General features: G+C 31.6%; 2 protein-coding genes and 1 pseudogene across 3 annotated transcripts; all 3 read right to left on the reverse strand.

Annotated features, from left to right (window-relative positions):
• Positions 1-1528: 1528 nt before the first annotated feature.
• Positions 1529-22291, reverse strand: LOC120149811 (palmitoyl-acyl carrier protein thioesterase, chloroplastic). 2 transcript variants are annotated; one of them, XR_005518490.1, is made up of 8 exons: positions 22108-22291; positions 20816-21415; positions 20547-20680; positions 19454-19567; positions 18989-19160; positions 18805-18873; positions 18040-18376; positions 1529-1573 (listed from the first exon to the last, which is right to left on the reverse strand). XR_005518490.1 is itself a non-coding variant. In XM_039162520.1 (7 exons), exons 2-7 carry the CDS (start codon positions 21317-21319, stop codon positions 18107-18109), a joined length of 1263 nt encoding a protein of 420 aa, XP_039018451.1. In that variant the 5' UTR covers positions 21320-21415; positions 22108-22291; the 3' UTR covers positions 17846-18106. The 2 variants fall into 2 exon arrangements, 1 of the variants encoding a protein (XP_039018451.1); XM_039162520.1 differs by lacking the exon at positions 1529-1573 and having other exon boundaries at positions 17846-18376.
• On the reverse strand, positions 5714-9638 carry LOC120149756 (putative receptor-like protein kinase At3g47110). The gene is given in 5 exon segments (XM_039162464.1): positions 5714-5878; positions 8115-8214; positions 8305-8457; positions 8460-8818; positions 9010-9638. Coding segments are annotated over 5 exon segments (1401 nt in total). The 3' UTR covers positions 5714-5718.
• Positions 14153-15581, reverse strand: LOC120149812 (annotated as a pseudogene).
• Positions 22292-24820: the final 2529 nt, after the last annotated feature.

Consider the following 24820-nt stretch of genomic DNA (forward strand, 5'->3'; position numbering starts at 1 on the left):
ACTTTGTAGTGAATGAGGGTTGGTCAGTAAGAATATAACATATATAGACAGTTTCTTTAACCGCCGTCTTGCTTGAATTTTGTTTATATGGTATGTTCATTAATGTGGCAAGTGGAAGTCCTACAAATGTATGGTGGAGTGTGACAATAAAGAATATTTGCTGGATGATATCTAGTAATTAATTGAATTAATAAATAAGACAAATAGATGGGGCGAAATTAATTGGTTATAATGAAAATTTTAATATTACTTTTTTAATCAATTTTATCCTTTATTTTTTAAAGAAAATTATTTTAAAGATAAATGTTAATTAAAATATTAATGTCTACTAGTTTGTATGTCATTAACGCGTATATCGACTACGTGTATTTCACCCCTTTTGATTTCGACGGAGAGACGATCGATAGTTGAGAAGGTAGGAGAGGGTAAACGGCTAAACATGATAGTGAACATTAGTGAAGAGACAAATGTATAAAGGGAGACAGAGAGAGGGAGGGAGGGAGAGAGAGGGAGCTCCTTCATTAGCCTTGCATGACTACTTTTTATATTGATCCTTTGTACTTGTATATTGACCCCTTCATTAGACAAATGGCATGACTTTCATATAGTAGGTTTAACTTTGATAAATCACATGAGTATGCTAGTAGTCAATTTAAGAGTATGTTAATTTTTAGGAGATATGAAATTTCGGAGGTTTCAAGAAAATCTAAAAGATATAGATCTCTAAAGGATATAGAGCTTTGAAGGAAGTGGAATTTTGAAGGTTTTGAAGAATTCTGGAGGTCTCAACGTTCTACAGTTAGAGAAATAACAATGAAGATATTACTTTTGAAAAGATCCAAAGGAGTATAATAATTCTAAACAAAATAAAAATATTTAAGACTTTCATGGGTGAAAAATTAGTGAAAGAAAGCACTCATTTCATGGGTGAGGGTACGAATTATTTATTTAAGTATTATTATTCATATATATATATATTGATTTTAAAAAACAAAACTATGTTTAATGAATGATAATTAAAATTATAATAATTTTTTAAATAAAAAAATTGAAATTCCATTTGATAATTGTTATTTTATTAATTTTGAATATAAAAAAAGAAACCACAAAATAAATAATATATAGTTTGATCTACAATGGGTCTAGTAACAGTTGGAAAATCCTCACAGTACGATCACCTTTATAAACATTGATGAAACAGAGCAACCAACATTAACCACGTTTTCAAACTATCTTTGATCGTGGAAGCCCATCCTACAATAAAGATTGAAAATTACAAAAACAAAATTAAACATAATATTATAATATATAATAAACTCAAATAAAATTCAACATAGTATTTTAATATATAAAAATAATAGTATGATTGAGTATCTGATCGTATCAAGTAGAGTTAAAAAATTGAGTTATTCGAGTTGACGAGTTGTATTTTATGACTCAAACTTTATTTAAAATTTTTTCGAATCAAATCGAATTGTTCGAGTTTCTATACAACTTTAATTGTAATTATAGTACAAATTGGTTATAATTTATCAACTTTATCTAACCATATGATATATATATATATATATATGTTCATAGTCTTTTTCACATTGCAATATTATTTAATAAATCAAATTCAATCTTAAACTACAAAATATATTTATAATATTATTTTTCAAAGAATTTATTTTGAGTATAAACTATAAATGAGAGTATAAATGAGTCAATGAATTAATTAGAAGAAAGAATTTACAAAAAAAAAGTGCAGTCAAAAGATTAAATTGAATAAAATATAAAGCTAAGGGAATAAATTGAAAAAGAGAAATTTTAGTTAAAAATAGGAATTGAAGTTACATAGATATTATATAGTGTATAGGAGTATGTGGTTTAAATTTCGTAAAATTGAATTTAAAATGAATGATGAATTGAAAAAAAATATTAATTTCGTTATAAAAAAAACTAGGAATTGAAGATACATATGTATTTTACAATGGTTTAGGAGCATGTAGCTCAAATTTAGTAAAAAAATAAACTTAAAATGAAGTAAGAATTGAAGAAATAAGGAAATAGAAGACCAAATAGCAAAACTATAAAAAAACTTGGTTAAATTTTTGGTTTTCTGGTTGACTCGAATTTTTAAATTCCAACTCGACTTGAACTTGAAAATCGACTCGATAATTCGAGTTGACAATAACTCAAATAACTTAAAATTTAAAGAATTCAATGTTTTTGAGTCAAAATTTTCTTACCCATAAACAATGATGTAAGATAATATTACACTATAAGTAGGGCGATAAATGAGTCAAGTTGAGCTTGAGTATTGCTGAGCTCAACTCAACTCGAAAAATTTAAAATAGAGCTCGATTAGGTTCAAAAATTCGCGAGCCTAAAATTTTCAAGCTTGATAACTCAAAATCATGAATTAAAGCTCGATAAAACTTGAAAAGGCTCTAAATAAAAGAAAAACTTAAACTTAACTCGATTGAACATCAAACTCGAACCTGAACATTAAGTTCATGAAAACTTATATTGTATATTTTTAAAAAAATGAACACATAAATGTTAATAATATTGATAATTTAATTTTCTAAAAACAAAATTTTAATATATTATTTTTTCGAATTGCTCACAAACTTTTTAGTTAAGCATCAAATAACTTGTTTTGGCTCGTTAAGAACTCGAGTCGAATTCATTCGAGTATATTATTTATCAAACTTTAACCAAATTAATCTCAAATAACACACAATCTATCTCGTCTCATTTACCACCCTACTTATAAAAGATTGACTAAGTTTGGAAAGTTACGTCTAATGAATAATGATGAACAAAAATATATAAATACCGGGAAGACAATATAAAAAATTTAATTTTATAGTATTTAAAAGCAAAGATCATGTTTGGCATTTATACTTCGGTAAATTATTCAATATGGTATATTTACTTTTAAAATTTTCTAATTTGATACTTGTACTTTGACAAAATCTCTAATGTAGTCCATATAATTTGAGAAAAAATATCTAATATAATATTTGAACAATCATTTTGTGTATTATTATAATACATGCAAGGACAAAACTAGCAAGGAGTGGGAGGGGGCCGAGTCCCCCAATTTTTTTTTGTTTAATACTAGTAATTTTAGTCTCAACTAGTTTAAATACTTATAAAATTAAGTCGTGTCATCCTAATTTTAAAATTAAATACTTAGTAGGTCCCTATTAATTTTAAAGTTAAGCAATTTAGTTCCTCCTACTATTTAATCATAGTTTTATGCCCAAATATTTATAAATATTTATTGATTGATTTGACACTTATTAACGGTATTAATACAAATATCATAATCATTTATGAAATGATAGTTCAACTACAACACTTACCATGTAAAATTAGGTACCAGTACTACACATAATGATAGTTCTTGTATCATATTGAATATTTTGATAAAGTATAGGTATCATCACATCATATATTTTATTGAATATTTAGTCAAAGAAGACGTATCGCATCATATATTTTAAAAATATATTTCTCATATTACATATTTTTGTTAAATTACATAAGCAAATGTGATATTATCCTTATCTTAGATAATGAATAGGGATTTTGGTTGAGATTTAGACAAGGAAATTCAGATGTAGACAGAGAATATTTTTGAAAGTGAATCAACATCTATAATTTTGAGTAAGGTATAATTACCATGGGAAGATGATGTTGCAGGTGGCGGTTAACCCAATGTAACACCATGGCAATGGCAATCCACTCCTAAAGAACCTGCACCGATTGAATAAAAATCTTTAAATATAATTTTTATGTGAAAAATTAATTAAATTTTGTATCCATTATAATTTTTTGAAGTAGCAATAGTTTAGTAAAGAAATTACATTGTTTGAAGCAGGGTAAGGCGGGCATATCGAGCAGATTATCAGAGACATCGTTACAGTCGCATTCGTAGCCGCTCTCGTTTGATTTACAGCTCCCATCACCGCACCAAGTAAGGGTACAAGCTAACACAAATTAACCCTGAAATAAACCTTAGCTGATAGCAAATCAATAATGAGTTGAACTAAGAGAAAAAGCTTTCTATTTAAGAACCATACGGTCCGACAAATTAAACGTCGGCGGTGGCGCGCCGGAGGTGAAGGACTCCCATTCCCACGGCCAAGGTTGAGCATGCCTACATGTTTTTAAAAATAGAAACTTGATATGAAGAAGTAAAAAATGAATGAATTGAAGGGTGTGAGAAGGTGTTACAGTTGGGGATGATGCATGGGGGAAAGACGAGGACCGAGTCGGTACTTGGTCCAGCCAGGGTAGCAGTCGCATTCGAAACCTAACAATGAACCATCTGTTTCTCTGCAACTCCCTTGGACGCAGTTTACGATGGCTCAACCGTTAACTGCACCACAAATCATGGGTGGAAGCAATGAATGTTTGGTGGACAACAAAAGAAGATATGTTTAATACATTTTGAGATAGTCCGTCTTTCACCTGGCTGTAGGTTTACATTGAATGATGCAGAATCGGCTACTGAGCTACTCAACCACGATAAAAGTAGAAAGACATAAATGCAAGTATAAAGTTTCGTCTTTGGAGTAAACTATGAGATTGAACAGAATGACAAATCAACAATATATATATATATACACAATTATGTATAGTTCATGTGTAATGTAATGGGATCTGAATAGGAAAGGTCTGTGAGCTACAGGGTTGGTAGAAGATGTTGAGATTAGTATTGCTGACTTCGATTTTTTCCAAGACCGACTAAGCTTGCTTGGAGCTTTGGTCCGGATCTATTTGGAGTTTGTTTTCATCTTTAGGGTTAGTAAACTCTTTTAGTTTTATATAGATTTAGGGTCATTGGATGAATGAAAATAAATGACTGAGATTAACAATAGAAAATGAAAAATATTCACTGAAAAAATAAGATTTTACATTATATAATCGAAACTTATACCGTATATAAATATATATTCTATTTTTTTAATATTTTTGGGGAGTCCACGACCCCAATAGTCTTAATTAGTTCCGCCGGTACTGCCACTGATGAGTTATTGGTGAGGTTTAATGTTTCCAGACCAATTTCTTGAGGAATCTGGTTGTAGAAGCTGTTTCCCACTAGAGTAGACTTAACTCCCTGAGAAAGCTCAAGTTTCTAATGTATGGTGATTAAGATCCCGAGTTTGAGTTCAACTTGGTGACTCTCTGATGCTTGCGACTGACACAAGTGATTCGAACTATTCCAAGGCTCCGTAATCTTGAGCTGTTCACTCGCTCTCTTGGCCTTGAATTGGAGCAAAGCTGGTTGATCGGTGTCATTTCCTCTAACAACAGGGGTTGCTGCTGGTATACCAAGCGAGTTAAGACCCTGCAAGTTGAACCATGTGAGAAGAAGTACAACTTGAAAGCAAACGAGAAAAAAAGAACTGGACGCTTCAATATGCTAAATCGATTTCTTCTTTCTGGTTCTTGGGTCAATACGCTTCAAGGAATGATATTTGTCGAGAAATGTTAAGCAACGCACACAAAAAAGAATATTGTTCATGAAACCAGAGATATGGAGATTTAATCATAAAATCAGACACGCGGTTGCGGAAACTTTGAAACAAAATCAAATGAAATTCTGATTAACTGCAGGTGGAGAAAAACATATTTAGAATTTTGTAGTCTCAAGTCTCATGTAATTTGATAAATTTGTATTTGTGCACATAATGTTTAGTACAAAAACAATTCATGCCCTTAAGATGTTTGCCACTTCGAATGTTGTTTCCATTGAGAGCGATGTCTACGATTGTTTCTTCTCAGACACACTCGAAGAAGGATGGGATCTATAATCTCGTTCATTCGATCCGGAAAAGCTGCCTTAACAAAATTGAGTAGACTTAAATCTTCTTTGAACCTTTCATCGGTTTTCCCTGTGAACATTGTTACCATAATTGCAATATAATCCAAATTATAGATTACTAGGAAAAATAAAAATACGAAGAACTTAACTATAAAACTGAATTTCGATTATAAATTACTGAAATTTGTATAGTAACAGGACATCTTACCTATTGTATCAAACACTATCGAATCGATACGGTGTTTTGTTGAGATATGTATAAAAAAGTCTCTTTAAGACAAATTCACTCTCTCTCCGATGTTTGAGATCATTGGACGACTATCTCTCATGATACAATAACAAAAGTTCATCCTTGTCAATACAACCTTGGTGAACAATCAAACTCAACCTTGCCTTCTTTTATCACCAGAAAATATTTTCGAATATAATGTATTTTGTGTGTTTTAAACTGGTTGACCAACCTTTTTTTATAGAACGAGATTAATTGCAGTTAATAAAATTTAAAAACACATGTCTTAATGATAATTGATTTCAGAATCGTTATCAAATATAAAAGATATTTTGTTAAGAAAAAAAATAAATTACATGGACTAAAATTTTGGTAGATCTATCCTCTCCCTAATGTTTGAGAATATCGGATGACTATCTCTAGGATAAAATAACAAACGTTCACTCTTAAAAGTACAACCTTGGTGAATTTTTGGAAGACCCACAGGCCCAACCAATCTATGCTAGGGCACAAGACAAAGTCATATATTGAACATTAAATAACCACCAAGTTGTTTCTTAATTATAAACATGTTTCAATCTCTCGTAGGTTTCCCACGTGGGAAGAAAGTGTTTTAAGCACTCAAATTTTCTCAACATTATTGCAAGTAGTTTCACTTTGAGTATTTATTTTTGATTCATCAATTAATTGTTTTGAGCATATTATATATTGTTTTAAAAGTCTAATGAAGTAGAATATAAAACTATAATTTATTATTTAAACAGCCAATTTACAAATAAAATAATATCTTCAAAATTCTAAAATATCTATTATTTTCTCACAAACATCTTTAGTAAGAGGATGTCATAGCTATATACATAGCCTTTTGTAGACAATTCATTTCCAATGCAGTATTCTACAATCAATTCATCACAAATCACATATAAAAATCATTTCAGAGGGAAATAGTCAAAATAATAATAAAAATTGTTTTAGATTGTATTTTTTGAAATAATGAAAGAAATTAATAAAGTGAACTTGCTATGTAGAGCATAAGGAGCTTGAATGGTGAGCAGCATAGTTGAGGCTGTCTGCAGAAAGGATTTTTGCTAAGACAAAGTCTCTTAAACGTGCAACCATTTCCTCATCAAGGAATATTGCTTGGCTTAAGGTCACAATAAATGATGGATGTTTTATAACATGGTGCAATATTGCATGAGCAACATCTATGACCACATAAACAAGGATAAAAGATGTATAATCACTCAATCGGTTTATGTTTTCTTACGTTGATAGTCATGTGACTAGCAATTCCATATGGATCCCCCTATTGACTATAGCAAGTGCGCTTGGATTATTATTCATTAGACATGCAACATTTAATGAAATTGTGCAGTAGACATGCAACCAGGTTGAACAATTTTTTTTATTCTAAGACCTCCCATAAAGGAGTTTATGATGCTAAGACAGAAGAAGAGATATATTAATACATACTACATTGACAAATTATTGGTGGAAAACTGGAACAACTCCATATTTGATTTCTTTTCTCATAGCAGAATGTAAACAAAAGAGAACAACAACCACTTCTCCAGACCTAAGGGTCTCAAGTTCATCCATACTACACCTTAGATACCTGCAACTTATGAAACAAGGATTTACTTAAGCACAACATTTCATCTGAAACGTAATGTAAATGTGGCTTAAGTGATGAAATGATCAAATATTTTGCTAAGACAAGAAAACATCATAACCTGATGATTGAATAGCGTATGACGTTTGAATCCTACGACGGCATCGAGTTGGACGACGAAGCTTGTCCCTAGCAGAACAAAGCTTGGTAACAACATCATCTATCCCCATCACTTACTTGGTGATTCAGCAGAACAAGTGAGACCAATTTCGAATATCAAATTCAAGCATTGAAGATTGTCATTTCCCAGACTGTTTCCATTGAGAGTAATGCCTGCAACTGTTCCTCCTATCACACTCTCTTGAAGAAGAATGTGATCTATAATCTCAATCATTCGATCGAGAAAAGCTTCCGAAACAAAGTTGTAAAGACTTAAACCTTCTTTAAACATTTCATCAGTTGGCCTTTTCCCTGTAAACATCTCTAGTAAGAAGATACCATAGCTATACACGTCACCATTTGTTGACAGCTCGCTTCCCATGCCATATTCTACAATTAATTCATCACAGATTATATATACAAACAACAGGAGCAAAATCCTCTAAATAATTGCAGAGGAAATGAATACAATGTTATTACCTGGTGGAACATAACCAATAGTTCCTCTTATGCCAAGGGAGCTTGACTGATTAGTAGGATGGTTAAACCTATCTTCATAAAGGACTCTTGCCAAGCCAAAGTCACTTATATGGCCAACCATCTCGACATCGAGTAGAATATTACTTTGCTTGAGTCAGAATGAATGATCGGCGTTTCACAATGATGGTGTAGATATTCCAGTGCATGAGCAACTTCTACGGCCACATTAACTCTTTGGAAGAAGTTCAAGTTTCTCATTGTCTCAGGTTCAATAATGCTAACAGATGGATGCAGCCAGTCCTCCAAGCTTCCATTTTCCATGAACTCATATACTAAGGCTTTAAAATCATTGCCTTTGTAATCAACACCCGAAACAGCTGTTAATACCTTGACAAGATTCCGATGTCGAATGTTCTTCAAGGCCTCGCATTCATCCAATAAGCTCCTGGATGCTCCACTATTTAGAAGATTAAGCACCTTTACTGCAACATTTCTCCACTCTCTTCGAGAATTCCTTTGTATACAGAACCGAAATTTCCTGAGCCAATCAAATTCTGCGTGGCGAAACCATCAGTAGCCCTTAAGATGCTTTGGTATGATAACTGTAAAAGTGAATTTTCTACACAAGTTGATGTTAGATTTTGTTTTTTCTTCTTTCTAAACCACAAGATGAGGAGACAAGTGAAAACAAAAGTCACTCCTAACATCACAACAACAATTGCAATTTTTAACTTGTTTTTGGATGTTTTTGAGTTACATCTGGACAAATGTAGCTCAGGGATGCCTCCACAAAGCTTATTATTTCCTTCAACAAATGTAGAACTTGCATTCTTAAAGACTCCTTCATTTGGAATCACTCCCTCAAAATCATTGAATGAGAGATTTAAATGCTTCAATGCCCCAAGGTTCACAAGAAATTCTGGAATCCCACCGGAAAGATTATTGTCAGATATATCCAATGTCTCAAGGCCTCTCAGTGAACTCAAAGATGATGGAATGGACCCTTGAAACAAATTGCCTTCCAAGAACAGCTTCTCTAGACTTATGCAGCTACCAAGGTTGTTTGGAAGAAGACCGTATAATCTATTTTGAGAAACATCAAATTCAGCTAGATTTTTTGGTTTTTCTACTTCAACAGGAAGCTCACCGGTCAAATTGTTCGATGATAAGTCTAGTGTAATGGTCAAGGATGGGAGCCCAAGTACTTGAGGGGGTCTTTTTCCACTAAGATTGTTATTAGAAAGACCCAAATAAAGAAACATTTGGCACTTACCTAAACTTGAAGGAATGATGCCCTGGAGATAGTTAAAATCTAAAGCAAGTTTGATTAACATTGTTAATTTCCAACAGGATGGGGAATAGTCCCAGAGAGAGAATTTGCCTGGGCGTAGAAGGTCTTCAGCTTGTGAAGCTTACCAATATCAAAGGGAATTGGACATGATAGTTGATTTTTTTATGCCCCTAACACCCCCAAATTGATTAGATTTCCAATTCCATCCTGGATTCTACCCAATATTTTGTTATCTTCTATTACTAAATGTAAAAGGGTGCTAGAAAAATAATTTAAATGTTTGAAAGATCTTTTTATCCAAAATTGTAAATAATTAAATATTATTGTTTTTCTCTTTAAATTTTTAAGTAAGGATTAGTAAGTTGTAGCATTCATTCATTTATTTATTAGTAAGGATCATTAATTAAATCAAGATTTAAATTCGTAAATTCTTTAATGTAAAGACAACGATTTAATAATATATGGAGTTGTGAGGTGCTAACTTTTTTCCACGTGTAATCAATTTCTAAATCTGATTTTTGAGTATGCAAACCAGAAAATTATTATTTTAATATTTTATTTAAAATAAATTTCATTAAAATGACAAATCTTTTGGTGATCCAATCATATCCTATACAAAGATTGATGATGATTCCTTGAACTATATTTTTTTCACATTAATAAAAATTCAAATTTCATCAAGAGGAACCTTAAAATTCTCAATTTAAGGAGAAATTTCGACAATAGTCATATTTATGTAACTCGTATCAAGAATTTCAATATTCCTCCAAAAGTTTTGATATTTTAAGCTTACAAGGTCATTAAATATGTGAATTTAATGGTTGAAACAAATCTTGGTGCACTCTAAGGTGATAATCGGATCGTTAGAATTGATTTCAAATTAGGTTATATTATGTTGGATTAGTTTAGCTCTAGATTGTATTTAATTTAAGTTCGATTCAGGTTAGATCAGATGTGATTTAGATATAGTTCGGATTTATAGTAATTAGGTTGTATCGAGTATCAACTCGAGTTCATATTTGATCAGTTATTTATTTATCACGTTACTTAACGATGAAAGATGATATTGAATCATTAAGCTGTTATTAAAGGTGACAATTAATCAATAAAATACACATCAATTTATTAAAAAAATATAATAATAAAAATAAATTATTCATACGATATAATGAAAGTTTGGAACTTGGTAACCGGATTGATAGTGCAGGTTGAAAGAGGGTAGTGGGAGACTTGAAGTAAACCCACTTTGTCACCACTTTCTACCAATTAATCTCACAATTTTGTATAGTTTCTTATTTTTTTCATTTCTTTCTTCGTATTAATTTTATATTTCACTGTTGCTACAAAATATTTATATAATTTCTATTTCTATTTTTTAAAAAAATTATTCTTTTTTCTAAGTTTAGTCCTTCAACGTTACATTTTTGTTAATTTTGTTATTAGAATGTATTTTTTCATAAAATCTTTTTTTTCCTCATCAATCCCTTGACTCTTTTATACTCTCATCTATACTTTATCCAAAAAAATATATGTATTCTTTAAAAATAGCACTATAAATAATTTTATAATTTTGAATGATATTTAATTTATGATATATTATAAAAAAATACCTCTAATATTTTATAGCATTTTGGAGTGGAAGAACCCTGTGATGTTGCATTTATTAAATCAAATCAAGTTAGGATTGTTACGAATTTGCAATCATCAAAGAAGAAATTAAGATTATAAACAAAATATAGGATATTTAATCATATTCAATGATTCAATGTTCATGTACACGTATCATTATCTGAAGTTACATATTGAGCTGCCTCTGAGATGGATACACTTCCATCCATCTATAACCATCTTGTTTCAATGAAAATTAAGATTTTAGACAGAAAGATAATGTCACAATTAACAAGATTGATATTATTAACTTTTGTATTGCTATAATTTAGTCCTAATTATAAAAATTAAACTCTTAACATGCAAGTAGGGGTGAGTATTCGATCGAGTCAAAAAGTTTCAAGTTATTCAAATTGACGAGTCCTATTTTATAACTCAAACTTTATTTTTTTTTTAATCTAGTCGAGTTTATGAAATTCGAATTAAGTCGAATCGAGTCAAGTTGTTCGAGTTTCTGTTTAAATTTAATTGTAATGATGTTATGATACTAATTGATTATAATTTAAACAATTTCTATAAGCATATAAGATATACATATATATTTCTTCATATGTGATATGCATATATCATGTAGAATTAAGGGACTTGACTCGAACTTGAAAATCAATCAATTACTTATTGAAATTTTTAAGTTATTTGAGTTATTCGAGTCCTATTGTATAACTCAACTCGAAATTGAAATTTTTTCAAATCAAATCGAGTTGATTTTTTTTTTTAAATCGAGTCGAGTCGAAAATCAAAATTTCCAAGTCCAGTTTTGCCCACATATGCATGCAAGTATTATATCATTTTAATCTTCTAAAACTTGTTTGTTATTAATTTCTTCTCACCTCTACCATTCAACCCTCACACCATCGTTTGCCACCATCATTATCCCCTTTGCTTTCTTCCATAACCCCTCCATTCTTCTTTAACCGCCTAAGGAAACCCTTCAACATCCTTAATTTGAGCTCCATCAACACCTCACTGAACTGAAAATCACTCACCACAATCTCTTAAAATTTGCCATCAACCAAAACTCCACCGAGCTTGAACTCACAGTTGAGGCGCCAAGTCCCTAAGGCACTATTGATTTTGTGGATGATGGAAGTTTTCAAAGGAAAATTCTTTAAGGTGGGGTTGGTTTAATTTGATGACTATTATTGAAGTTTATGATCTCTCATTTTATCAGAGTTTTTTCCTTATGTGATCTAAAGGTAAAGTATCCTATAGTCAAAGGACTATCTTTGTAGTTTAACCTAAAAAATGTTAGGCTTAGCTCGAAAAGGAAGTAAAACGTAATTACCATGGGAAGATAAAGCCGGCTCAGGTGCCGGCGTTGGTGGTTCACCCAGACCAACACCATCACAATCCGGTCCTGTAGCATCTGAAGCGATCTAGATTAAAAGTGTTAAATGTCAGTCTTTGCTGATTAAGCTTTAGATTCGTGGTTTTTATTATTATTTAGTAATCGTAATTTGGTAAAGAAATTACATGGTTTGAAGCAGGGTAAGGCAGGCATTTGGTGAAAATTATCAGAGCCATCGTTACAGTCGCATTGGTGGCAACTCTCGTTTGTTTTACAGCTCCCATCACCGCACCAAGTCAAGGTACAACCTAACACAAAATAGCCAAACCTTAGTTAATAATGCCAAAGTTGCATTAAGAGAAAGAGTTTCCTAGAAGCCATACGGTCCGACAAGTTAAATAGGGGTGGAGGCAGTGGCGGTGAAGGGCAGCCGAAGTTGAGCTTACCTGCATATATTTAGAAATAGAAACTTCATATAACCAACAAAATTGTTGATGACAACAAATTTATTCCGTCAATCGTTAAATTTTTTTCTTCTAATTTGAATATAAAATCTTAATCAATGAAGAAATAACTGTTGAGAAGTGTTTCATGGAAGAAAAGGATTTGGAAAGTGGAGATTGAATATAGATTTTAAAAGGTTTGACCTTCCTCTCATACTTGGCTTAGGAATATCTATAATGCTTCTAGCTGGTAGTGTCAGAAATAAGATTATTATATCTATTTATATGTCAAAATTGTTGATAGAAACAAATTTATTTCATCGGTCGTTTACAGTTCAATTCTTCTTAAAAAAAATTATAATATATAAAAATTTAATATTTTCTGATGGATAAGGAGAAAAACACGTTCTCAGTTGCAAGTAACCCTTCTTTAATTCAGAGCTATTTAGGATTCGTTCTTCTCACTCTTTTTAGTTAAATCAAGACATTGTAGAATATATTTTGTTACATCATAATTGTATTTGTTATTTATTGTACACTATTTAAAAAATATATCATCTTGCATTTATTGTTGTATGTCTATTGAGAATTTTTTTAATAGAGATAACTAGTCTTACTAAAAAAATATTCAAAATTACAATAAATATTTATCATCGTACAACAGTAAACGTGGAATGCTTAATTGTACTTTTTATTAAAATGCATCATCTTGCATTTACTGTTATATGTTACGTTTAAGAGTGAGCGGCGCGTATGAGGAGAGAAAAAATCCATGTGAGTAAAGTAATGATTAAACTAGAATAAAATAATTAAAAAATAACAAAAGTATTAATTAAATTTAGTTTAATCAGTTGATATGATTATACATGAAAAATATAGAATTGAATATATTCAAATGTTTAAAATAATTAAGTGCTCAATAACTTAAAGCATGCACTCAGTTGTGGAATGTTACATAATTACAAGGGTTCCACCAAATCTAAGGAGAAAAGAAGAGAAAAAACAGAAAAACACTCAAAGAAGCCATAGAAACACCATCCGATCAACTGGGCTTCAGCATTCTGTAGTGCAAGTAGAAGAATCCTTTGATTCTGCGTCAATTATATAAAATGAAATTAACATTATTGCAAAGTTCCATTCATCAAAGAAATTAATATAGAATATTTAATCTTATTGTTCATGTATACTTATAAATTACCTGAGGATAAGACTGCAGCCTCCGAGCATTTCATCAAACGGATACGCTTGCATGATTCTATAAACATCCTGTTTCAATCAAAGTTAGGATTTTTATTATTAATTTTCCTTCAAGTTTTGGGGGAGTTGTCTTGGAATCGGTAATTACACGAACAAAATAGGGTGACATGTATAAATGGTCCCCGACTATAGAGCGCTATTTTATTGAGTCACGACTATTAGAAGTTACAAAATGGTTACTCAACTATTCTTATGTTCTAAATTCATTTTTTTTTTGTTAAAAAATGATGGTTGTTTGATATAGACATTAATTTATTGGTTGGAATATGATAAAATCATATTTTAATGATGTCTACTAGCAATGTATTTGCTTTCAAGCATTGGTTCCGTGACATAATGTAAACAGAGAGTTGATACATAAAATACAACTTAAACGATTTTGGGATCATAATCTATCATATCATAATCAACAGATTAAAATTCAACTCAGACAACTGCCAAATTTTTAACGAAAAATGTTGAGTTTAGAACATATGAATAGTCGGTTAACCATTTTGTAACTTTTAATAGTCGGGAGACTCAATAAAACAACGTCATATAATCAAAAACTATTTTGTAACTTTTAATAGTTAGGAACTCAACAAAGCATTACCTTTTAATCAGGGATCATTTTTGTATTTTACCCAACAAAATAATATATGTTTATGTGTGTAAAGGTTATCGAAACTTGATTAAAAATGAAACTTACTATCAAGAAACATCTCCAACTAACATCCAATCATTGTCTTTATCTTCATAAGTGGGAACATAGTCCACATCATCCATTAGCTTGTTTTCCTCTGTATTAGCACCTAAACCACCACACCAAGTAATGTAATACTACCTAAACCAAATGAAAATGATACTCACCAATTGTGGAACAATTGAACAATTTCTCTAAATCTTTGAATAGCTCCCGGTAATTATAGCAACCTTGTAAGTTGAGTTTGCGAAGATATGGAGCTCCATCCATGGCTACTTTCACATGCTTAAGCCTCTCCTTTATATCCTTCTTTCTACTATCTCACTGGTGGCCAACCCACAACTTGAGCCCTTCATTTTCAAGGTGATTAATATATAAACAGCCATTGTACCGGTATAAAAATAAGCCAAAGGGGAGTAGGCATCCTTACTTGGAGGGAGGAGATTCTCCGGCACCGGATTTATAAACAGCGACGTTAAGATCAGCGATCCCACGTTTTGTAGAGCACTTGACAGCCAACGCCGCCGCCGATGACCGTCCCTCCCCTGGCAGTTCCAAAGTCAGCTCCGTCTCCTCGAAATTCATGCCGGTGACGTCACTTTCAGGTGAATTCAGTGCTTCTTCCGATACCATATCTCTCTTTCAACGGGTGCGTTTTGCATAGGAAGAAGAAACACAAAACTTTGTGCATATAAGCAGTAAAGGAAAGCTCAGGGAATTGCGGCTTTATAAGCAAAAGATGGAAGAAGATTGATTGGTCAGTCAATGGGAACAGGACACGTGGGAACTGCAAGGTTCTGAATCACTTCATGTAGTCACATAAGCAGCATTAAATTTCGAGCACCTTGTCGGTTCATTTAATCAAATTTGGACCCAATACTCCGTGCATGTAAATTATAATTATATTTCAACTCATCGTTAAAAATAATTAGTTACTCTAGACTTTAAATCAATACATTAATGAAGTCATTTCGTTCATTTAATTATCGGTTTAAATGCTAAATATTAATTCATATTCAATAGGGAGTATGTTTATTATATCACTTTCGAATCTTCTTTGCTCCACGCACCAAGTTCTCCGAATCACTTTTCCGAAGGGAAGTTCCCGTAAAAGAAGGTCTCCGAACATGAGACATAGAGTACCCCAAACATTATATTTTTCGAATAACTACAATTCTTTCACATAATTTTTGAATTTTAATAGGTCTCCCGTGTATGCTAAAGTCAAATATAAATAGAATACAACTATTTATTTTAATAGTGATAAAAACAATTGTCGTCATAAATCATCAACTAAAAATAGTGATAAAAATAATTGTCGTCATAGATCACCAACTAAGGCTGATGATAAAATGTTTTCGTCACTATTATGAATAATAATAGTGAATACTTAATATATTATCATTATTACAATTTAAAAATAAGTTGGCGCCAATTCGATTATTCTCTTTGTGATTAATTGATAATGACAACTTATTTTGATCACAATAGAACATTATTAGTGACTAATTACTTGTGATAAACTTTAAAATTGTCACAATTGTTATATAAAGAGTGGCTAAATAAAAAATAGTTACAATTACTCAATTCAAAAGTGACAAAAATAATTTTATTTATAAATAACATATTTTTTATGATAAAATTCTTTAGTGTCATAATTAAATAATCACTAAAAATCTTAATTATAGCGTAAGACTAAGTCTATAAAAAATATCAAAACAAAGCTTCATCAAAGAGAAGAATCAAATAATTAATTCAAAAATTATAACTCATTTTTATTAACAAAATTTATTTGATGTGTTGTAATTTTTTTCAACTCACATATTTCCCTAGGAATTACACGACTCAAACCCAGGGGCGAAGGGAGGGGGCTGGCAAGGGGTATGGTCCCTCTAAATTATAAAATTTCACTTTAGTCCACCAAAATGATAGACTATAAGTTTAATCTTCTTAAAAATTATATAATTATAAGCTAAAGTACTAATAATAAAATTATATTTTTTACATTTCAAAATATAACCTAATATAAAGTTAGGTATCTTGTTGAATTTCATTTTATAAGTATTTATTTATTTCTCAAATAAATTAAAAGGGTGTTAAAATTAAAAATGGTGATAATTTCAGTGGAGATTTGGATAAATTTATAATTTTTAGACATGCTTAATTGAAGACTGAATTGAGACGTGTTTGCAATCAAAATAATATTAATTGAGGAATGAAAGAATGCAACCACTCAAATTACTATTATAATTGGGTTTTGATGCCAACCATGTGAATGGATTTTGTTGTTGTTGCATGTGAGATCCAGTTTTATGATGGCATCCATGTGCATGTACTTGATTATCAATAATTAAAATAACTTTTAATATATTATTTATAGTAGAAATTAATTTAAATATATCCAAGATTTTGGTACACTTCCAAAATTTGTGTCCGATAATTTTACTGAAATCTAAGATTTATCTAGTGATACAGATATATCATTAAAACCATTAAAAATCCATTAAAGACTAAATTTGTGTCCGATAATTTTACTTATTCGTTTTTACCATTCAACCTAAAATCATTTTTAAAACATTTTAGAAATAAAATATTTTATATATAAAACATTTTCTTCCACTAATATAATAAAATTAGCAGGCTTTTAAGTCTTTTAGATTCGTTGACTCACCACCTAACCACCTTTAGGCTTTGAGCCTTTCAGCAAAGGAGCCTAATAAAGAGCATTAATTATTAATTCAATACCTAAACCAAAACCAAAATAAAGTAAAGCAAAAGTAGGTTAAGCAAAATAAATAAACAAATCCTGCCAAATTAATCCTAAACTAGCCACACTCTAACCGGTGAAAAAGCCCTTAATGTAGGGAGCCATTTCACAAGGTTATCAACATTCAGAAGCAGAACCACTTTCATGCAAAGAGCTTGCTGGTTAGGCCATGAGCCCTAATTAACAAAATCCTTGTCTGAGGCCCGGCTAATACGAACCGAGCGGAGAACCCAAGTCTTAGACAAGTCTACTTACAACCTCCTTTTTTCTCTCAAGGAAACTAACCAGAAGGAATATATGTATATATGTATGTAAATCATAATAAATAGTCGGTAGATAACTACACACAGCAATGAGATCACTGCTGCTTCTTCACTCTCCAGCCATGATTCAGAGACTTGGATTTCTATGCTCTTTCAGCAGAAATTTGTTCCACGTTACTGAAACTTTTGGCATCCTTGGGCCTCCATCGGGTCCTACCTCTCACAATCTCCGCCCCGTCCTCGAGTCGGAGCAAGTGCTGGCAATTAATTTCACCAGAATTTTCGGTGTTATCCACATTGGAGTCGGAGACGGCAGTTAGTGACTGCAGCACGCTGTCCCTTCCGCACTCCCTCCTATACTCCAGAGTCATGGCACAAAGCTCGTGACTCTCCAAGATTGGCAATGGAGCACTCTGCACATATTACATTCCAGTTAAAATGCATGTAAACACCAAACATATAAATGACTTAATTCGTGAAGATCTGAAGAAAAAGCAAATTGCATTTCATATTAGCTATTGATTCCAATAAAACTTCTACCGATATCGGGGACATTGGTAAATAAGAACTAGCCAAGCAAAGTCATCAGCACATGATTATTTTTATCAATAACTGCAACTTTAAACACTTCTCGGGAATGCTATAGTAAAGAAATTTTCCCCTAAATTTTCCCCTAAAGAAATTTTTATCAGTAAGTTCCAGCCCAGCATCACAGGTAAAAGTTAAGGTATATAAAACTAAATGGTTATGACTTTTGTTCAATTGTTATCACCGGACAGGAAGAGGTAAGAGGGAGCAGGTTCAAAAGAAAATCCTTAAAATGTAGCTGCAGGGAGTCTACCTCAAGGATCCAGCCAATGTACTTCACATTATTCACATGTTGGTTGACATCCAAGTCACTCCATTTAGGCTGCAAATTATAAATAAAAATTCATTAGGAAAGCAAAAAATGAACAGAAAGACACCTATAGTGCTGACTGCCATAGCTATACAGAAGAAGAAAGATGGGATCAGCAGGGACTTACAGTTAAACCTTTGCACACATATTCAGCTGTGCTGTCATCCAGTTTCACCAGTTTCTGGCTATCCTCAGCCAGAACAGGATCAGATATCATAAAGAAAGGTTCTATTTCTCCACGAACCTCTTCTGGAATTTTAGATAATCTTCTAGTCAGCTTATTCATCATCACCCACACACTGTACATTACCAAAACCGAAATGGAGGACCCAGATTAGTCGCTCATGAAACACCATTGAAGAATGTGCAACCAAACCAAAAATGTGTGTAGGGGGGGGGGGTCGTTCAATGTATCTGCTGAAAACATATTAAATGATAGCAAAACAAATTTTGATATATTTTACAGTTCAGTTGTTTCAGATTTTGGCTATTCCTAGATTATTCTTGTGAGAAGAACAAATTTGAGGCACAAAACAACAGACTACCGACACAAAATGCAAATGGTAGTGGTCCTGTTATAATGAATGCCCACCTCGTGGCTCTTGTTAAAATTTCACCAGTTTCACTATTGCTGACAAGCCAATCTCTTCGCATCCCATTCTTCCCAGATGCACTGACCCAAGTGTCTACTTGAACAACATCACCCCTGTAAGACAGACATAAATAAGTTCATTGTTCATGATAAAAAATTTCGAAACACTCCCAATACATTCAGAACTAATAATTTTTGTGACGTATAAGAAAGAATGATGCTAAATAAAATTCAATTGCTCAAGAGAATGTGCTGGAATATACAAGTATATACCTTGCTGACAATAACTATTTTAGCCCATCTTTTTCATGATTACATTTTTTACAAGCCCCAATACCGAGGTAACACCAGTGAAGTGACAATACTATAGCCAAATTAAGTGAATATTAACTTTTATCACCAGAGCTTAAAGCAAGATAGTGCATGAATACCTAAATCACAAATTAGAGGGAAAGTAAGAACAAAAATGACAAAGGTCCCATTCTTCATATTTCACATAGGGATTCTCATTAAATAAAGAAGTATATCAGGTTTATCTTCCTTCTCTTATTCATTGCTGGTGGCTTGATTCAATTGTCTTCAACCCATACACCTTTTAGCTTAAACAACAACACAGATTCACATTTTAATGGAAGAAACATGAGCAGGTGTGATGTAACACATATTAGTAGCATAATATAGAATATTAATGATTATTAGCATAATATAGAATATTATATAGAATATTAACACTCACATCATTGAATATAGTCCTAGGGAGAAAATCAGCCCACAAGAGTATATATATTGCCAGAATTCAAGAACTAAACTAGTTAGTGACAGAACACATGCCAGATGCCTTAGGCTTTCCTTAGCATGAAGGGTAAGAAGTGGGGATAGAAACTTTATTAATCTAATGGTTAAGCTAGAAAGTAGCAAAGTGATTATGAATCTTAACCATTTGATTAACAAATTTTCCATACTCACCCCCTTATCCATCATGCCAAACAAAGCCTTAAGGACATCATATTGCACCCTCTATCAACATGGCATCACAAACCTATAGAATAGCAACCATATGGCTAGAGCAAAAGTGGCTTATTATACATCTTACCAAGTGGGATAGCGATCAATCACAACTTGCATCCGGGTTACAACCCATATTAGGTTCTTCTTGCACATCTCAGGTGTTGCACCAAAACCTTCTCCAAGTAGTCCAGCACTTCTACAGTGATTTATGGCTGTTTCCTGCCAAAAATGAGATATTAACTAAATCCAGGCTTATTCAATATCTCTACATAAAAGAATAAATAAATCAATAAATATAAATTTTGCTCATCAATGTTAGTTGCTCAAACATTCTAGCCAAATAACTAACTCTACCTGTAAATGATTCATTAAAGTCTCTATAGAAGCTGTTCGATCAGCACCTATCTCATATGATCTAATCGAGAAGTTCTGGCTGTAAACAAGACCATCCTGAACAATCTTCCCTATGCCAAATGGATCAATGACCATGTCAGGCCGCCTTGGCTTCCAATCAAGCATTATCCACTGCTTCTCAGCAGCCAAGAACATGGTTGTGATAGCAGCAAGAAGCATGCTCCAATCAGGCAACTGGTTGATAAATGTTCTGGGAGGAGGAGAACTCACACCATCATCGTTCTTGAAACTTTCCACAGGAGTTGTCACAACGGTGGAACTATTTGTTTTTTGATGGGCTTGAGCATTTGCCTTAACTTGCAAACATCCAGAAGAAACCAATGGTTTCGACTTGATGCTTTCGAGGCTAGTAGATCCACCTCCAAGCTTCTTGTTTTTTGATTCAGAGGAGTCTGGAGAAGAAGTGACTGGAAAAAATGCTGATGTAGCAGCAGTTGCAACCATGGTTTTATAAATTAAAAAAAAATCAATTTTCTGCTGAAATCCCTTCTTTTTTGCGAAATGCAAGCTTTTTAGACCAGCAGCCGTTGCATGAGCCAACTGTATCACATATTAAAGGATCAGAAAATTTCCAAAAAGCGCACCCATAATAAAGATAAGCACATAAATCTTCATATTTTGACAATAATGAAGATTAAATATTCAACATTTTAAAAGAAGGTTCCACCTTTTTTCCAAAACAGAAATTTTGAAATGGTAATATATATATACACACACACACACACCAAAGTTTTTAATTTCTAAAGATCTAATATGCTAAAATAACATTACTTAAACAGAGAGCGTTCCGTAAATATGCCACTCCAAAAAAAAATCAGTGACGAAGAAAATAGCCGCAAAACCGCAAAGGAATCGCTAAAAAGGGGAACAAGCTTTTAAAACTTTAAACAACGAAAATATGATTTAAAAAAGAAGGAAGTAGCAAACGATTTATGACAAGTATGAAACTTGCTATAAGTTACAAATACAGAATGGAACATTCTCCAAACAATCATTGCACTTTTTCCATCGAGAACAAAAACGACAACTTAAACTGCAATTGTTTGCTGAGAAAATGAGAGAAATTATTAGATCTCATTTGGCCGCCACCATCATTCAAAACCTTTTGAGAAAACAATAAAACAAGACTTTCAAGACATCCAAAACTTCTTATTTCGTTTGACCAAAACAAAAACTCAGATCAAACTAAAACTGAGAATTTTTTTTAAAAATAAAAACTTTCACGTCCGTACCTCAACGAAGAACAATCGAATCGGAGAGGGAAAAGTTTCCTCTGGAAAATGTAAATTGCGTTTCGAGGACGGGCAAACCCTTATCCGAACTTTCTAGGGCTGTTTATCAACTAATGTATCTTCCTTACACTTTGGTTCCCTCTCCTTCCTTTTGTTTCTTCTGCCACTTTTTCTAAAAAGATTCTATTTTCTGAAATTTCACTTCGACTTTTCAAAATAAAATAAGGGTAAACTACTCCAAATACAATTCACCTTTAGTTTTGAATTTGTTTATGTCACCAATTTTTAATTTTATCAATTTTAATATTAATGATCAAGTTTTAACTGTAATTATATCACTCTGCCGTTAATGGATAACAAAAAAATGACATGATATTTTCATGCCATGGCGTTGTTAATGTGGCTCCCTCACAAAAACAACGTCGTTTTGGCATGATTGTGTTTGTTGTTAAAAAATCCCAAAATGACGTAGTTTTGTTTGAGAAAATTTAGTAAAATTGTGCATTTGAGAGGATTTAAACTCAGGACCTTTTGAACCAAAGTTCAAGGCTTAATCACTACACCAACTTATGAATTTTATTATTTTTAGGGATTACGATTTAGAGTTTATGATTTTTTTGAGATTTTTAGAAATTTATTAGTTTTTTGAGATTTTGAAATTTAAGGTTTTTTATAATTTTAATAATTTCATGGTTTTTTAGAAAGTAACTTTGTAATACTGACTCATGTTATGTATATTATATTTGTATAATTATATAAAAAAATTAAGTTGGCATAGTGACTAAACTTAAACTCTTTTTCAAAAGGTCTTGAGATCAAATCTCTCAAATGCACAATTTTACAAAATTTTCTCAAATAAATCTACGTTGTTTTAGGTTTTTTAGCACCAAACACAGTCATGTCCTAACAACGTCACGGTAAAATTAAAACGTTGATGGTATAAACGAGGCCAACAGATAAGGTGAATAGTATTTGAAGTAGTTTATCCTAAAAATAAATAACAAAACAATGTGTGGCTGGGAAGATGGCGTTCAACGACACCGTTTAATAGTGTACACATGTACATTAATAATTTTAGGTCGCCGAGCCCGGACCTTTCATAACTTTAAATTTGGGCAAACTATACAAATGATATCATATTATAAGTCGTTATTTTGTTAAGTTTTTCGATTATTAAAAATTATAAAATGGTCTCTAACTATAAGGCAGTTTTTTTTAAATAATTTTTATCTAAGGAGAAGGAAAATTTTACAAAATTTTCTCAAACAAAACTATATCGTTTTGGATTTTTTAACATCAAACACAGTCATATCAAAACAACGTCACGAAACGGAGATATCATGTCATCGTGTCGCTAAGCCATTAACGGCGGAATAGCATAATTGTAGTTAAATTTTAATATTAGTGTTAAAATTGACAAAATTAAAATATTAATAATATAAACGAGCCCAAAAGTTAATGTGATTAGTATTTGAAGTAGTTTACCCTAAAAATAAATAAGAAAACAATGCGAGGTTGGGATGATGGCGTTCAACAACACCGTCTAATAGTGTACACATGTACATTGAAAATTTTAGGTAGCCGAGCCCTGACCTGTCATAACTTTAAATTTGGGCAAACTATACAAATGATTTCAGATTATAAGCCGTTATTTTGTTAAGTCTTTTGATTATTAAAAATTATAAAATGATCTCTAATTATAAGGCGGTGTTTTTTATAAATAATTTATATATAGGGAGAATGAGAATTTTACTCTAAATAGATATTAAACCCACAAATCTAAATAAGAGAAGAGATTTCAACTTAAAGTTTTTAATTGCATGCTCTAAAGATTGTTGACTTTTAAGTGAAATTTTTAAAGTAAGTAAGACTTATATATATATATATATTAAATCTTAAGATTTATTGAGTACATAAAGTCGCAACATATTTTAACCTAATTTTGAACATTATCAAAATTTTAGGCTAAAAATGTAGGTAAATTATACTATATTGTTGAATTTTTGGGTTCGTTTCATTTTCGTCATTAATTTTTTATTTAATTTATAATATTCAAATTGTATTTTGTTACAAATGTAAGTATTAAATCATTAAAATTCAAATAATATATTAATATATATAAAGCTTTTATCATTGTGACGATGTGAAAATTAGTTTATAATTATTTAAGTCGCATAGGATTCACCTATTAACTCGGGTTTTAAGATAAGGATAGATCTGTCACTGACGTCTCTTATTTCATGAAGTATTGTCTTCTGTAGAAGTCATGAGTTCAAATAGTTAGAGTATGTGTGTTGTCAATGATTAAGAAATATTTTGAATAGATATTATTATTGTAATCACCTCATACTATTAAACAAAACTTTGTCTACATTTTATTTATAAAAAAACTGATAAGTGGTTAAAATATAAATATTTGTTACTTAAAAATGAGTTATATAATTATATATATATATATTTTTAGAAAAGAGCTCGTAGACATGATGTATTATTGGAATTTGCATGTATTTGAAAGAGTAGCTCAACTGCCATGAAACGGCTGCAAATAATTGTGTTCCACACGTTAAATAAATCCTGTGGTAAGGTTTTTGCCTTTGTCGTTTTTCCTTTTTTATTCGATTTGGACTTTGCAGTTAATTTTTATGTTGAAGTATGGTAAAGATAATACCTTTACATTCTGATCTTTGAATATTTAAATGCTCCGTTACTGGCT

The sequence above is a fragment of the Hibiscus syriacus genome, unplaced genomic scaffold (genome assembly GCF_006381635.1).
Source record: "Hibiscus syriacus cultivar Baekdansim isolate YM2019G1 unplaced genomic scaffold, ASM638163v2 tig00111008_pilon, whole genome shotgun sequence".
NCBI lineage: Eukaryota > Viridiplantae > Streptophyta > Magnoliopsida > Malvales > Malvaceae > Hibiscus > Hibiscus syriacus.